This window comes from Emiliania huxleyi (genome assembly GCF_000372725.1).
Source record: "Emiliania huxleyi CCMP1516 chromosome Unknown EMIHUscaffold_167, whole genome shotgun sequence".
Taxonomy (NCBI): domain Eukaryota; phylum Haptophyta; order Isochrysidales; family Noelaerhabdaceae; genus Emiliania; species Emiliania huxleyi.
Window position 1 is genome coordinate 40,262 of NW_005200911.1, and position 14,398 is coordinate 54,659.

The window sequence follows — 14,398 nt, forward strand, 5'->3', positions numbered from 1 at the left end:
TCTCGCGGAGACGGGATATTTGAGTTTGCGCCCGCCAGGAACATGACGGCCTGGTGGGAGGGAGGGCGGGAGGGCGGGAGGGGGGGGAAGGGGTCAGCGGAGGGGCGGGAGGGGCGGGAGGGGCGGGAGGGAGGGAGGGGCGGCAGGGAGGGGCGGGATTGGGGGGGAGGGGCGGGAGGGGGTGGGTGGGCGGAGGTGCGGGCGCCTGCTCGAGCGGAGAGAAGGACATTCGGCCGGCGGAGAGGCGGACCATCGAGGCAGGCATCACGACGCGCGCGGTGGCGATGGTGCGTGCCTGCAGGGCACGTGCGGGCCCGTCTTGGACATGTCCTGGACGTGTCTCGTGAGGCGGCTGCTGCGCGCCATTTGAAAGACGTCGGGCGCTCCTCCGCCCTCCATCATGGGCGTGCCTGCCGTGGCGGTGGAGGGGGGGGGTCGGGCGGGCGGGGATCCGGCCGGGGTGAGAGAGGGAGGCAAAACGGGGGCGAGGGGATGCGGCTCGGGAGGGGGGAGGGAGCGGGGATGTGGCGTGGGCAGAGGAAGACGGAGAGTCTGCCTGCGTGGTGGGTCGGGGACGGGTCGGGCGGGGGAGAGAGAGAGGCACCCTCGATTGGGACGAGCGCGTTGATGGGGACCGACTCCGGGTGCTCCGGCATCGTCGCGAGCTCGTACAGCAGCCCCACCCGGTCCTCCTCCGACTCGCCTCGGGGGTCAGAGCAGAGGTGAGAGGTGAGAGGTGAGAGGTGAGAGGTGAGAGGGCAGAGGTGAGAGGTGAGAGGTGAGAGGTGAGAGGGCAGAGGTGAGAGGGCAGAGGCTAGAGGTCAGAGGGTGGATCGGTCAGAGGGTGTGGCGCCCTCTGAAGACTCGCCCGCGCCGCGGTGCAGAGGGGGCTGGCTCGTCGCGGGCGGCGCCTCCCGCCCTCCCCTCCCCGCCGCTCCTCCCCTCCCCTCCCCCGCGCACCGAGCCCGAGGATGCCACCGCAGCAGACCGAGATGCCCGCCTTGCGCACGTTTGCAATCGTCTGCAGCCGGTCGTCGTAGGAGCGGGTGGTGATGACGTTGGGGTAGTGCTCGCGCGAGGTGTCGAGGTTGTGGTTGTACGCGGTCAGCCCCGCCCGCTTCAGCTCCATCGCCTGTGTCTCGCTCAGCATGCCCAGCGTGCAGCACACCTCGAGCCCCATCCCGTTGACCTCCTCAACCATCTTGAGGATCTTGCCAAACGCGCCCTTCTTGTTGCCCATCTCGCGCCACGCCGTGCCCATGCAGAAGCGAGTCGAGCCCGCCGCCTTGGCGCGCCGCGCCGCCTCCGTCACCGCGTCCACGCTCATCAGCGGCTCCGGCTTGACAAAGGTCTTGTACCGCGTCGACTGCGCGCAGTACTTGCAGTCCTCGTTGCAGCCGCCCGTCTTGATGGAGAGCAGTGTGCACTTTTGCACCTCTAGCGGATCGAAGTGCTGCCGGTGCACGGTCGACGCCTGGTGCAGCAGCTCCGTGAAGGGCAGCCGGTAGATCGCAGCAATCTCCTCGCGCGTCCAGTCGGTGCGCACGGCAGCGGGCTTGGGACAGCAGGAGCTGAGGAGCCGGGATGGCTGGCGGAGCGAGCGGGCCACGACAGACCTCATCGAGAGGTGGAGCGGCGAGCGTCGAGCTGAGCACCCACCCACACACACTCAGTCCTATCACTCGAGCTCACGCCGAAAAGAAAGTATTTTCCCGGGTTGTCTGTTTTCGGTCTTGATCAGGGGGACAGGGGCACAGGTGGGGCTCTCCTGCTCCTGACAAGGGACACGACAGGCTCGCAGCGCGGTGCACGGTGGACTCCCAACTCCACGGGCGGCTCAGTCTAGCGACCTTCTTCCAGCTTGTCGGAGCACTTGGAGCACTTGGAGTGCAATCAGTAACCTCACATCCAGGGCCGAGGAGCCGCACTCGGTTTTCTTTAATTTCCCGGCCGACCAATCGCGTGCCGCTGGTCAGTGGCATATTTCACGCTGATGCCGCTCGGGCCGCGGCTCCGCACCTCCACCGGCGGGCTCGTCTACCTCTCGAGGTCGCCGCCTCCGGTGCCGTGCGTGACATGCGGGCTGCCCCTTCCCGCAGGTCAGGAGGAGTGCGCGTGTGGAAAGGACAATCGATACGAGACGAGCTTCTGGGAGGTGAGTGAAGCGGTAGAGACCGCGTGGGAGGAGCTCGACGGCGTCACGCTAGTAAGCGGAGGTGGCGCCGTATGTGGCGAAGATGACTGGCCTCCGTGGCCGGAGCCACCGGAAGTGCCACCCGGTCGGGCGGTCTCCCGTCATGAGAGCCAGGCTGGTGAGGAGCTGGGGCTCGAGCACTGGAACCTCTCCGCGCCTGGCTGGACGGCAGCGGGCGGCTGGGTCGCCCGGCACGGCGGCACGGCGGCTCCAACGGAGCCTGCCCCGATTCGGTGGGGCAGTGCGGGGAGCGGCGATTGGCAGCTCATGCCCTGCCCGCAGTGTGCGCCTCTGCCGTGCGCGAGCAGCGGGCACTTTAAGAGCGACGAGGAGCGCGATTGGTGGGTGAAAATGCTCGGGCGGATGGGGTCGTAGCGACTAAAAAACAGTGAAGGCTCAGACCGCGAGTCGGCCTCTCGCAGCGCGGCGAGAATGTGCACGGACGGAATCTTGTGATACTCTGTCTCGCGCGCGCCAGCCGCCACACCCCCACACACACCGCGCACACCGCCCCGCGCACGCCCGCACGGCGCACCGGCCACACCGGCCACGTGCAACCGCCACAACCGACCCCAGACTGGGACCCCCGCCACCTGCCCACCTCAAGCCTCCGGGTCGCCGCGGTGCGGTTCGCGCAGCGCCGCGTGCGCCTCCGCGGTGCGGTCGGCCAGCACCTCGTGCACGAGGTGAGAGCCGCCGAGCAGCGGAGTCACGTGCGTGCGCAAGCCGGCCGAGCGGCCCCGCGCGGCGTCGAGGATCTGCTCGACGTCGCCGCCCGGCCCGGCGTGCCTGCCCGGCTGCAGGAAGGCCATCGCTACGACCACGTCTCCGCTGTCGTACGGCGGAGCCCCTCCCACCACCCGCTCGAGCAACGGCTCTGCAAACGCGTACTGCTCGCCCGGCCGCCGCTCCATCGAGGCGGCGATCACGGATGCGCGCGGGCCGAGGAGCTCGGCGACGGTCGCGGCGAGCCGGTCGCGCACCGCCACGACTGCCCGCGAGGCCGACCCGTGGTCGACGACCACGACTCGCAGCGGAAAGGACAGCCCTCGCGCGCGGCCGAGCCGGAGCACCGCCGCAGCGAGCGCGCGGCCAACCCGCGCGTCTGCGGGTGCGGCCGTGTCGACGAGGCACGGCGCCGCGGCGATGCGGCGCGGCGCGGCGGGGTCGGCGCGCGCCGCGCGCACCGCCTCGGCCAGCCCGTCGCTCGGCCCAAGAAAGAGCGGCACGATGGCGGCGGCGTCGACACCGTCCTCGGCGAGCTGCCGCAGCGCCGACTGCAGCGTGCGGGCCGGCCTGCCGGCGAGCGCATCGGCGGCCACGCCGTCGGACCAGCGGAGCGAAATGGGCTCGACCGCACCACCGGTGAGCAGGGAGAGCCGCTCGGCAGCCGCGCGGAGCGCGAGCGTGGACGCGGCCCGCTTCGAGCCGTTGTCGACCAGCAGCGTCGCCGGCCTCGAGCCGGTGGTGGGAGCACCGACTGCGGCCAACAGGAACATATATGTTGTGTAATCGCCGAAGGAAAAAACAAATTGGCCCCGTTATGAAAGCGGGCGTGAACACGACAAACTGACGGATCCGCTCCTGACAGTCGCACGCACCGCGCTGCGGCGCGCTTTGTTTGAAGTCAAAAGTCCCCAACTTCAGAATCATCGTGCTTTGAGTGGGGTTGTTTGGTGTTGGGGTTTGGGTTGGTTGAGTTGGGTTGTCCGAGTGGGGGCCAACCTCGGAATGTAACACCAGGATGGCTGTGCTGGCTCCTACACAGCCATCTTACCTAAGGATGGCTGAGCTAGCTGCAGTGCAGCCACATCCTCCAGTGTAATGGCTGCAATACACACACGGCAGCCATTCCTTGGTAGACATGGCTGGAGACGCACTACCGCAGCCATACCGCCCGCCTCGAGGTGAGCCCTCTTGGCTTAGCTGGCTACATCGCAGCCATCTTGGGTAAGATGGCTGTGGGGACAGCTATTTCAGCCATCTAATATGGCTGGGGCACAGTCAGTGCAGCAATCCTCCGGAGCATGGCTGGTGATAATTCGATGGCAGCCGTCCGCCTCCCCCGCCACACGCACAAATGGCTGCGCGCTTGTCGCCCCCCGGCCTCGCGGGACGGCTGCCATCGGCTGCCATCGAATTACCACCAGCCATGCTCTGGTGTCTGGAGGATGGCTGCCTAGAGCTGTCAAACGTTAACTTTGGGCCTAACAGTTGCACTATTGTTGGCTGAAAATCCTCAACGTTGTTCAAGTGTTCTCCCCAGCCCAAGCTGTTACTGTTTGTTACTGTTGTTACTGTTGTTCAGTGGCCAGCAAGCAGAAAATGCCAAAAAACCCGGTTAAAACCCGAAAATACCTGGGGTTTTCCAGGTATTTTCGGGTATTACCCGCACTGGACGCTGGAGATCGTCGTGGGTCACTGCCAGGCCTTCCTTATTGTTGTTCAGCTGGCCTAACGTTAGCTACTGTTGTTGGGGAGCCCCACTGTTGTTCTGTTGTTACTGTTAACACTAGCAACACTGTTCAGCTCTTAACGTTTGACAGCTCTATAAGGCTGCCATCTCTATGACGCAGCCATAGTAGATGGCTGAAATGGCTGAAATGGCTGTCCCCCAGCCATCTTTCCCAAGATGGCTGCGATGTAGCCAGCTCAGCCAAGAGCTCACCTCGAGGCGGGCGGTATGGCTGCGGTAGTGCGTCTCCATCCAGCCATGTCTACTAAGGATGGCTGCCATGTGTGTGTTGCAGCCATCGGGCTGAAGGATGTGGCTGCGCACTGTAGCTAGCTCAGCCATCCTTAGGTAAGATGGCTGTCTAGGAGCCAGCACAGTCATTCTGGTGTTACATTCCGAGGTTAGCCCCGAGGCCCGAGGGGAGCACTTGGGGGGTTGGGTTGTTTGCGTTGGGTTGTTCGAGTGAGGTTGGGTCGTCGGCGCGATGGTGAGGTCTCGACCGCCGCCGCTCACGCCAGCGAGCGGCCACCATCGGTGTTTTTGGCTTCGCCACCGTCCAAAGCGTGCGCCATGCGCTCGCCGACATCGAACGAGCACGCCTGTCCGACGAGCGGCTTGCTGTGCGGACGCCTTCTTGTTTGTGGCTCTCGTCGAGAGCGTTTTGCGGCCCGGCGGGTGTGAGAATGTGTGTCGTTCTGATGTGTCGCTGTGTACGTCACATCGATCTAGATAACAAGCACGGTCGATCCGTCGAAGCGATACACTCGTTCCTATCACGCTGGACGGCTTGCACGGAGCTCTGTGCCGGCACACAGGAAGAGCCGTGCGGCAAGAAGAGCTCGATGGGGAGCGAGAACCGTCAGAGGTGCTCACCCAGATTCGGAAGTCCGGACTTGATGCGGTCAGTTCCCCTCAGGTTTGACCGCGCAGCTCGCAAGACTCGTCGAGCACTCGCAGCCTCTCTGCGCCTCTCATGCTGCCGCTCTGCGGGAGGTTCAGTCTTTCCGGAAGATATCGTCGAGTTTTGAAAGCTGCGCGGTCAAACCTGGGGGGAAATAAGAGCGTCACGACGGACTTCAGGTTTACCTTGCTCTTCTGACGCTTCTCGCTCCCCATCGAGCTCTTCTTGCCGCACGGCTCTTCCTGTTTGTCGGCACAGAGCTCCGTGCCAGCCGTCCAGCGTGATAGGAACGAGTGTATCGACTGTGCTTGTCATCAAGACCGATGTGACGTACACAGTGACACATCAGACGACACACATGGGCCGCCAAAACGCTCTCTCGACGAGAGCCACAAGAAGCCGTCCGCACAGCAAGCCGGTGGAGGCCGAGCGCGCGGAATCGACGATCATGGCGTGCCGGCCGTGGGCCCGGACGAAGGTCCTGGCTCGAAAACGCGAGCAGAGGCCGCCGTGTGGGCCACGGCGAGCCTCGGCGAGAAAGGTCACCCTATCTCACGCGGTCGGTTGGGTAGACAAGTCAACCCAACTCAACGAACCCAACCCCTGCACAACCCAACCCAACCCAAAAAGCACGATTCTGAAGATGGGCCCTCTATCTGATACACGGACACTTCACCTCCCAGAGCTCGTCCCGGTCCGCCACGGTCATCCTCGGCCTCCGGAGCGCCCCCGGCCGCTGCGCGGTGCGGCGGAGTCACAAATCCGATTTTCAAAAATCTCTCTCAAATCCGACCACAGAGCACCGGGTGAGTCCATGTACGCCTCAGCGGGTGAGTCCTGAGGTCCAACTAGGCGTATGCATTGCTCATGCCGGCACCGCCTAAGTCCTTATCAGCTGGTCGGCCGCCATTCGGGCCTCCCGGCCTGCTGCGGCGGCGCGGCCGGTCGAGGCCGGGCTCGGCCCGGCCCGCGACGGCTGGCCGCCGACGAGCGCGCTCGCGCTGCTCGTCAAAATGGCGGCGGTGGCGATTGCGGCGACGGTCGTTCAGTCGTACAGCGCTCAGGCGTCTGTCATCTGTCGTCTGTTGTCGCATTTCGCACACGCGCGCGCCGCGCGACCCGCGTCGCTCCGCGAGGGCATGAGCCTTCGGATCCGCGATTCGATCCCGCAGCCAAAAGCTGCTCGCTCGAACCGCGGCCGACTCTACCATCGCGGCCGCAGCTGTTGAGCTCTTCAGAAGACTGGTGCCTCATATGCTGCCTCCCTGCGGATACGACTCGGAACGCGAATGTGACAGGACTGGGTCCTTCAGCCACCAAAGCGAGATCACCCGAGAGCAGCTGAGCCTGCCTCTGGCCTCGCCTCTCCCTCTCCTTCAGGCATTCGTGGCATCCTATGGGTCGTCCAGAGTATCGACCTCTGGCGAGTCAGCCAGTCACTTGATGACACCATGAAGTACAGCGATCGCCACCTCGCTGGCCTCTCCGCAGGCCCCCCCGACCGCGTCGAACTCATCGGCGCGGGCTCTCTTGGCTACGGGACCGGCCCCAGCTTCGGCTGAGGGCTGACAAGCTGCCGAGCCCAAATCACTGTGAGAGTCGTGATTTCTTGTTGGTTTTCTAAAATCTCTCTCTCAAAATGCGCCTGCGGGCGGACCCTTACAGATCACTGATCACTGTTGGTCTTCAAAAATCTCTCTCTGATCACCTGCAGATCACACCTTCCAATTAACCATGTCCGCAAGAAAACCGACAGATCTCGGCCGAGCAGGACTCCACATACACATCAGGCTGCTCTCAATCCTAGCCATCCGCAAGTAACCATGTCCGCAAGAAAAACGACATCTCGGCCGAGCAGCACTCCACATAATGTGTTATGCTTTTCATCGCACCGCTGACCGTCGCTCCCACGCTGGCGCGCGCGCCCAGGGCCGTCATCCGGCCGGCTAGCCCCATTTTCATGGCGGACGCGGCGGGCGTCGCTTCTTGGTACGACCAGGGCGTCAGGCTACGTGCCTCGCCACCCCCCGAGGGCTACGTGCCCCAGGGCTACGCCGATGCGGCTGCGGCTGCGGCTGCCGACGAGGTGAACGTCGCGCTTGCAGAGGCGGGCGAGGCGGATGCTGATTTGGAGGCTGCCATCGAGGCGGAGGAGAAGGCACTGGAGGAGGCGGTGGCGGCGGTCGGCCCTGCGGTCGCCGAGGCTGTGGCAGAGGCGGCCGAGGCGGCGTCACCAGCGGTTGCTGCAGAGGCCGCCGCGCCCGAAGCTGCTCTCGCGCCTCCTCCGGCGGTGTACGTGGCTCCGCCGCCAGCTGCGCCGCCGCTTGCGCCGCCGCCGCCGCCCTCGACGCCGCCGCCGCCCTCGACGCCGCCGCCGCCCTCGACGCCGCCGCCGCCCTCGACGCCGCCGCCGCCGAGGACGAGCAGCGCACTCACCACGTCGAAGCTCCCCGCGGCGGTGGGCGGCGCCGCTCGAGGAGGGCGGCATTTGCCCGTGACGCGCCGAGCGCGAGCCTGCGGTCTGGTATGTGGTCTGGTAGGTCGCCGCCCAGCTCGAGGAGCTCGACCTGTACGACCCGACGACGCTCGCGCGCGACGACCGGCAGGAGGTGCTGGGCACGGCGGCGGTGGGCGCGCTCGGCCTCTTCCTGCTCCCGCTCTTTGAGGTCCAGATCCGAGAGGCCGCCGAGAGGCCGCCGAGATGCGTCAGCCGCGGTCTCCTCCGTTTGGTGTCTCGGCTGGATGTCGCAGCAATCGGGGCGATGTCTCCGCTAGGTTGGCCTCCTCGGCGATGTCGCGCTGTCGGTGTGCCGCGCTTCCCTGCTGTGCATTGGGACGCGTCCACGACGCGTCCACGCCACCGGCCGCGTAGGTGCTGCTCGGCGGAGGGGCGGCCTCGTACGTCGCGCTGCGCAAGGACGAGGTTGGGGACGGCGCGCGCAGGCTCGTGGGCAAGACGGCCGTCACCGCGGCGGACAAGGCGCGCGAGTACGAGCGCGAGCAGCAGCTGACGGCAAAGTCTGCGGCCAAGGCCAAGGAGGTCGCGTCGCAGGCGTGGGCAGAGCTCAAGAAGAGCCTCGAGTAGAGGGATTGGGCGCGGCGTTTCGCCGCCGGCGGGGGTCGTACGTCTTTCTCGCCCTCGACGGCGGCGATGATGATCACAGCGGTTCTTTCTCGATTTCCCGTCGGCCCAGCATAGATTTCCCGCGCCTTTGCGCAGACACAGCATCCAAACAGAGCATGTATTCGATCGGCTAAACGATGGGTTCCGCGTGCACACACGCGGTCAAATGCTCACATAGCGGCCCCGAGGCAGCTACAAAATTAGAGCACTTGCATACGGTGTATGTAAACACCCTTCGCTACGCGGACTATGCTCGTTTTAGTGTTTAGCTTTTACGTATGGTGGTAAGGGGTTTAAAGCGACCTCACCCCGGTCACCGATGCGGCACATCCGGCGGGCGACTCTGACCACAGGGACTCTGTCTCTGAGTCTGACCTCTGTGCGGCGCGCGCGAGCGACTGCCTCGCGCGGTGCCGGTGGAGGTGGAGACACCCCCATGCGCTAATTCCTAATTGTGGATGTCAGCTGTCGGCAATTACCTCCGCCCGTTAGTTTTCGAGCTAATTGTACGTTCAGCTAAGCCCCCCCCTCTTCGACGAGCCGCTGCAGCACCTGCGCCTCTGAACGACGTACCAAGCTTGCTAGCTCGTAGCTGTGCGCAGCGTGGACGGCATCCAGCGGCGCCAGCCTCGGCGTTGCGCTCAAGCGCGCTAAGCCGCTGGCGCGCCGCGCCCGCGACGCGTGACGCACGTGCACACACGCTGCTCTCTCCTCTCGCCTCCCCCGCGAGGTCCGTGGCGAGATCCTTGCGCACTGCCTCAAGCTCGGCGCGGCAGCGCAGCTCGGAGGGTGGAGGGACGAAGCCGTAGTGGAGGGCGAATACGAGGTCGGGCTGAGGACCGTACGACACGAGAAGCTCCGCACCGGCAGGCTGGGCGCACGCCGCGCGCGCCACCAGCACCCCATCGCCTGTACCGCCACCCTCGCCGCCGTCATCCTCGTCGCCACCGCCACCGGCTCCGAAGGAGTACCGCACAGTCGCCGCCTCTGCGTGGTTGAGGGCGTCTAGGAGGGCACCAATATCCGACCGCCGCGGCCGCTGTAGCTTCGGCTGAGCACGGTCACGAGGGCAGCGCGTACCGCAGCGATCACCGCGTCTTCGCCGTGCGCCTCGACGTCTGTCGCGAGGGCGTCTGCGAGCAGCTCGCCGCACACGGCGTCAGCCTCTGCGATGAGGCGCGCCTCACCGTGCGCGCTCGTGCCGGCCAGCAGCGCCAACTCATCGTCCGACCACCAAAGGACGTTGCTGTGGTCATCGCGCGAGGGGAGCATGCTCAGGTACGCGCAGGGACCCTCGCCGTTGAGTCAACGAGGAGACCGGCGAGGAGAGCCACGTCGCAGCCGCCCGCACGGGTCCGATCTCCGAGTCGCTGCAGCGCCGCACCGATTCGAGGGTGCGCTAGCGCCGTGCCGGGTGTGAGGAATGCGCTAGACGGAACGGCGAAGAGAAGGTCGCCAGTGTCGACGCGCTCGGTCAGGAAGCCGCCGATCCCGTCACCGCAGCAGGAAGAGCGCAGTTCGACAGGCCCGAAGCGCGCACCATGCGCATCCAGCCAGCCAAAGAGCGCAGCAGAGTTGGCGGCGGCGGTGGGTGCGAGTAGGAGTGGGAGGGCATCACTGTCGGCGATGACAAAGAATTTTTCGCGAGCCATCGCAATTACCTCCCGGCTTTTAACCCTCTGGAACGGACGGCCGCATGAAATACCAGGAGCTGCTCGACCAGGCATCAGGAGAGGTGGATTCGGCGCCGGAAGCGTCCGATTGCAGCAGAGCCTTCAGCAAGGTCCGGAGATGCTGTTGCCTCACCGCTGCGGCGCTGGCTGGCATTCTCGCGCTCCAGCTGGTGGCGTGGAACCAGCAGGCGCATTGCGATGTGAGTGGAACTGAGATGGTCTGGAGTTCCCTGCTGCCCAACAAAACGACGATGCAGTACCATTCCCCCTGGTTTGCCCATGAGGTCGACGTCTACGGTGAGGCCGGCTCGCGCGAGGGCGTATGGACCGACACGAGACTATTCTTCGGGCTCGCACGCGGCTTTGTCTTCACCGACAAGGCGAATCGAGTGGTGCTTCAGGCGAGCAAGCCGCTGGGCTGGTACTCGGGCCTGCGTCTCAGCCTTTGGTCGTGCACCGGCGGCGACACTTACCGCATCACAGAGGACACCTGGCGGCCAATGTTTAGCTTTGGCAAGGGCAACTACTTTGACATTGTCGTGGCGGGCAGGGTCGTCGCAAGAAGTAGGAAGTACACAGAGTGCGCGAGCTGCCCCTCCATGTTCCAGTCCAAGCAGATCCTCCTGGAGGATCCGCAGGGCCGCGAGATCGCGCGGGTCGTGCAGGAGTCGCAGGCACAGGCGGGGCTGGCGAGCAGGAGGTACTATTCGACCAATCTTCAGCCAGAATTACTCCCCAACGAGGTGGTCTCATTCTTGGGCGCAGCATTCGAGATCGAAGAGGTGATATCGAGTAAGAGAGAGGCTGACGCGTGATATCGAGTAAGAGAGAGGCAACGCGTGTCCCGCTAGTTTACGTCTTCACAGAGCTGTCGCTGTGATAGTGGTCAGTGTAAATAAATAAAACTCTGCGACGAGATGGGATTTAGGGACATGTGTCCCCGCCCTGCACGATCTTGGTGTGACGGATCTTCAATCCGCCCCCCTCACCCCTCGTCACAATAGTGGTCAGTGTGCTGACCTCTGGGGGGGCGCGGGGGCCCCCGGAGGCACCGTGCGCCGCGCAGCAGTGCGGAAAAACGGGGCTCCGGCTCTACTAGTCTCTACTAGCAGCAACTTCCCGAATGATCACGGTTGATCAGAGGGCATATTTGGAGAGATCTCGAGGAGTACACACAGATAGACCCTCTAACGATAAGAAACCTCCAACCTGATCGGTCGTACTGACCGCCGACAGATCACTCCAGACAGCAGACAGGCCGACGTCTGCACGCGGCCGGCCGGGCGAGAGGCTTGACACGATCCGACCCTGCGATCCTGACGCTGCTGCTCTAGCTATCAGACATGCACTGCTGACTGCTGCCACAATGTGCGACCTGTGCTGGCCCACTTGGCGGCCTTCCCCGTCAGTGGTGAGGCGCAGTTCAGAGCTGTCGATGGCGCGATGCCCGCACTGGTCCCACATTGGTGACACCAGACCACCAAGTTTGCCGGTCCAAGAGAGAGGCACCGGCGCTGCCCTGAGAAGGTGCGTGGTCCCTCTTGACTGCCCATGCGCGCGAGGCTGTAGGCATAGCCTCGAGAGTGCCAGAGCCAGTCCCAGGCAGTTTGTGACGCGCATTGCGTCAGAAGCGTGCACGCGCTGGAAGGACACCTTCCTACTGGCCATACGATCATGTCGTCACTGAATACTGGATACTAAGGCCGCGAGCTATGCGGGTGATCAATTGTGCAGCATGGCACGGTCAGCAGCGCCGACGACAGACAGGCGGTCGCAAGGCGTGACAGCATGGCCGCATCCCATGAAAACAAGTAAAACCCGCTGAGAAAAAGAAAAAATCTCTCGAAAAAATCGGTGCCTGCGGCGGGCCATGGGACCCCATCTCCCCCCCGCATGGGTACCCTCTAGGGGCCCCGCGCCGGCCCAGAGGTGCTGACACCCCAGGGCTGAGAAGAGTTACGTGAAGTTCCCTGCAGAAATCACACGTGTTGCATCTCAACCTCGTTCATCTACTTTCACACGATTAGCGCACAGACTCTACGACTTCGACGCTCCAAACTCTCCCCCTACGCAACGTGCGGGTTCTCTGGCGAGTTCTTCCGCACTAGCCGGCGCGCGTCCGGCCCGTCTGGGTCCTCGCCACCGTCGATGTCCGGGTCCCCACGCGCGGCGGCGCGGCGCCTCGACAAGGTGGCCGCGACCAGCTCTGGCCGCGGCTCTCGGAAGCCGTGCATTGGCGAGAGGAGCGGCGTGTCGCGCACGTAGTCGATGATCCGCACGCTCGCGGCCGTGCAGCTCGATAGGATGATACGCACGCCGAGCGGCACGCTCACGCCGCGCAAGCACGCCTCGCGGAGCAGCACGTACATGATGGCACCGGCGGCCGAGGAGGCGGCAAAGCTCTGCGAGCCCATCGCCACGTCGCGCTTGCATATCAAGTCGCGGATAATGCCGCCGAAGCATCCGCTCACGCCCGAGACGCAGCACACCACCGGGCTCAGCCCGCGGCTGATCGCCATCGCGGCGCTAAAGACGGAGCCCGAGCTGATGGCGATGGTGTCGAGCGCGTAGAGCCATCCTTGCCCATCGTACGACACTTTGACAAGGTGCTTGAGCTCAAACTCGTCCAGCACGCCTGAGGGGGGCGGAAGGGCGGGCCGCCGGCGTGGGCAAGCCTCTGTCTCGGCGTGCGTGTGCGGCGGCCTCTCTGCGGCGGCGGGCGTCCAGAGGACCGTCGTTGTCCTTGTCGAGGACGATGAAAAGCTGCTCGGGCGTCGCAGTCTCGATCGCGTAGCCTACAGAGCGCCAAAGGCCCAGCCGTTTAGGCGGCGACGCCCCTCCGCACACCACATCTGGCCGCTACTCGGGGCGGCCTTTCTTGAGCAGCTGGAGCGAGAGGACGTTCCGCACGCGGAGGAAGAGGTCCTCGTCGCGCAGTGCCGCCAGGAAGGTCGCGCGTGAGATTGGCTCCGCCGCGATCCGCGCCTCGTCCTCGTCCACCTCGAGCCCCGCGATCTGCCGTACGTCCAGCTTCCACCACGGCTTGGAGAGCGCCGCGGCGGCGCGGATCTCGCGCGCCTGCCGCTCGGCAAAGTGGGAGGAGAGGATGGGCCAGACGATGAAGGTTGCCAGCGACGCGGTGATGGCAACCACCAGGTTGGTCGGGTCGCGTACCCAAACCACTGGCCGCCCAAACAGCAGCGCGTTGACGGTACCGCCGCCAAGCGAGCTCACGCAGCCGACCAGGGCGCACCCGACGATGTTGAGGCCGGCCTCGCCAGCGACCTGGGTGCCGGAGATGGCCCAGCTCGCGGTGCCGATGATGCCGATCGCCGTGAGCAGGTGGTTTGCGAACTGGCTCGCGTCCTCGGGCTGCTCGACCACGGAGAGGAACGCCTCGCGCTCAATATCGAGCTCTTGCCGCCGCTGCGCGAAGCGGAGGAAGCGGCGGCGCGAGCCGGCAATGTCACCCCCCTTCTTGACGCCTGCACGGCTGGTGAGCGACGAGATCTCAGCGTCTGTCAGCCGCACCTCCAGGAACTGGCTGCGGCGGCCGAGGTCAAAGGCGGCCCGCTCACGGAGCTTCACCCGCGCCTGGTGGAGGATGAAGTCCTTGCGGGTCGGACCGAGCTCAGGGCCGATGCTTGGAATGCACAGGCCGCGCCGTGAGCTGTGAGCTGTGAAGGTCGGCCCGCAGGCAGATTTTATATCCCGAGGCGGTGCCCCGCGCCGTGGCCCAATCCTCGCCACCCCGAGACCGCGCAGCGGCCGCATTGCCGCTCGGCGGGATGCCATTGCGCTGGCAGAGCTTGCTGCGGCACACGCTCTGCCGCTGCTGAGATCGGGGCTGCGCTCCGTGTGTATGCTCGTCGACGGCCCGGACGTCCTCCGGAAACGTTCTACAAGAAATGGTGCTTGAAATGTTGTAACCAAGACACAGAGCTCACACAGGCGCTTTGTGTATCTCGAGACCTCGAGAGAAGGCCGCCCGCGGGCGGCCCAAGTCGCGAATTGGCTTTCTTTTGGCGGGCAAGCTTTTTTCTCCTTTCCG

At 65.0% G+C, this 14,398-nt stretch overlaps 4 protein-coding genes across 4 annotated transcripts in view; 1 reads left to right on the forward strand and 3 right to left on the reverse strand.

The window, feature by feature from the left end:
- Positions 1-1,681, reverse strand: part of EMIHUDRAFT_423761 (biotin synthase, BioB) — a 3,293-nt gene extending 1,612 nt beyond the window's left edge. The window contains exons 1-5 of the mRNA XM_005784831.1: positions 961-1,681; positions 605-703; positions 364-410; positions 206-295; positions 20-50 (exon numbers count right to left, since the gene is read on the reverse strand). Of these exons, the coding sequence (XP_005784888.1) occupies positions 20-50; positions 206-295; positions 364-410; positions 605-703; positions 961-1,621 (928 nt within the window). The 5' untranslated portion in view covers positions 1,622-1,681. The remainder of the gene's footprint in view (positions 1-19; positions 51-205; positions 296-363; positions 411-604; positions 704-960) is intronic.
- A 1,064-nt stretch (positions 1,682-2,745) lies between these two features.
- On the reverse strand, positions 2,746-3,703 carry EMIHUDRAFT_364479 (hypothetical protein). Its single transcript, XM_005784832.1, has one exon. The coding sequence runs from the start codon at positions 3,691-3,693 to the stop codon at positions 2,797-2,799; it is 897 nt and encodes a 298-aa protein (XP_005784889.1). The 5' UTR covers positions 3,694-3,703; the 3' UTR covers positions 2,746-2,796.
- A 3,710-nt stretch (positions 3,704-7,413) lies between these two features.
- On the forward strand, positions 7,414-8,826 carry EMIHUDRAFT_456063 (hypothetical protein). Its single transcript, XM_005784833.1, has 4 exons — positions 7,414-8,008; positions 8,091-8,216; positions 8,326-8,355; positions 8,423-8,826. Exons 1-4 carry the CDS (start codon positions 7,427-7,429, stop codon positions 8,633-8,635), a joined length of 951 nt encoding a protein of 316 aa, XP_005784890.1. The 5' UTR covers positions 7,414-7,426; the 3' UTR covers positions 8,636-8,826.
- A 3,587-nt stretch (positions 8,827-12,413) lies between these two features.
- EMIHUDRAFT_230786 (hypothetical protein) lies at positions 12,414-14,121 on the reverse strand (the record flags this gene model as incomplete). Its single annotated transcript, XM_005784834.1, has 3 exons — positions 12,414-12,982; positions 13,080-13,128; positions 13,258-14,121. 3 exons carry the CDS (start codon positions 14,119-14,121, stop codon positions 12,414-12,416), a joined length of 1,482 nt encoding a protein of 493 aa, XP_005784891.1.
- Between the last annotated feature and the right edge of the window lie 277 nt (positions 14,122-14,398).

Bases quoted from the DNA above. Each gene is read 5' to 3' on its own strand.
- EMIHUDRAFT_456063 (XM_005784833.1), top strand. From the start codon at position 7,427: ATGCTTTTCATCGCACCGCTGACCGTCGCTCCCACGCTGGCGCGCGCG. The intron at 8,009-8,090 runs GTGGGCGGCGCC...GTGGTCTGGTAG, and splicing joins CGTCGAAGCTCCCCGCGGCG to GTCGCCGCCCAGCTCGAGGA. The intron at 8,217-8,325 runs GTCCAGATCCGA...TGTCTCCGCTAG, and splicing joins TCCTGCTCCCGCTCTTTGAG to GTTGGCCTCCTCGGCGATGT.
- EMIHUDRAFT_364479 (XM_005784832.1), bottom strand. From the start codon at position 3,693: ATGTTCCTGTTGGCCGCAGTCGGTGCTCCCACCACCGGCTCGAGGCCG.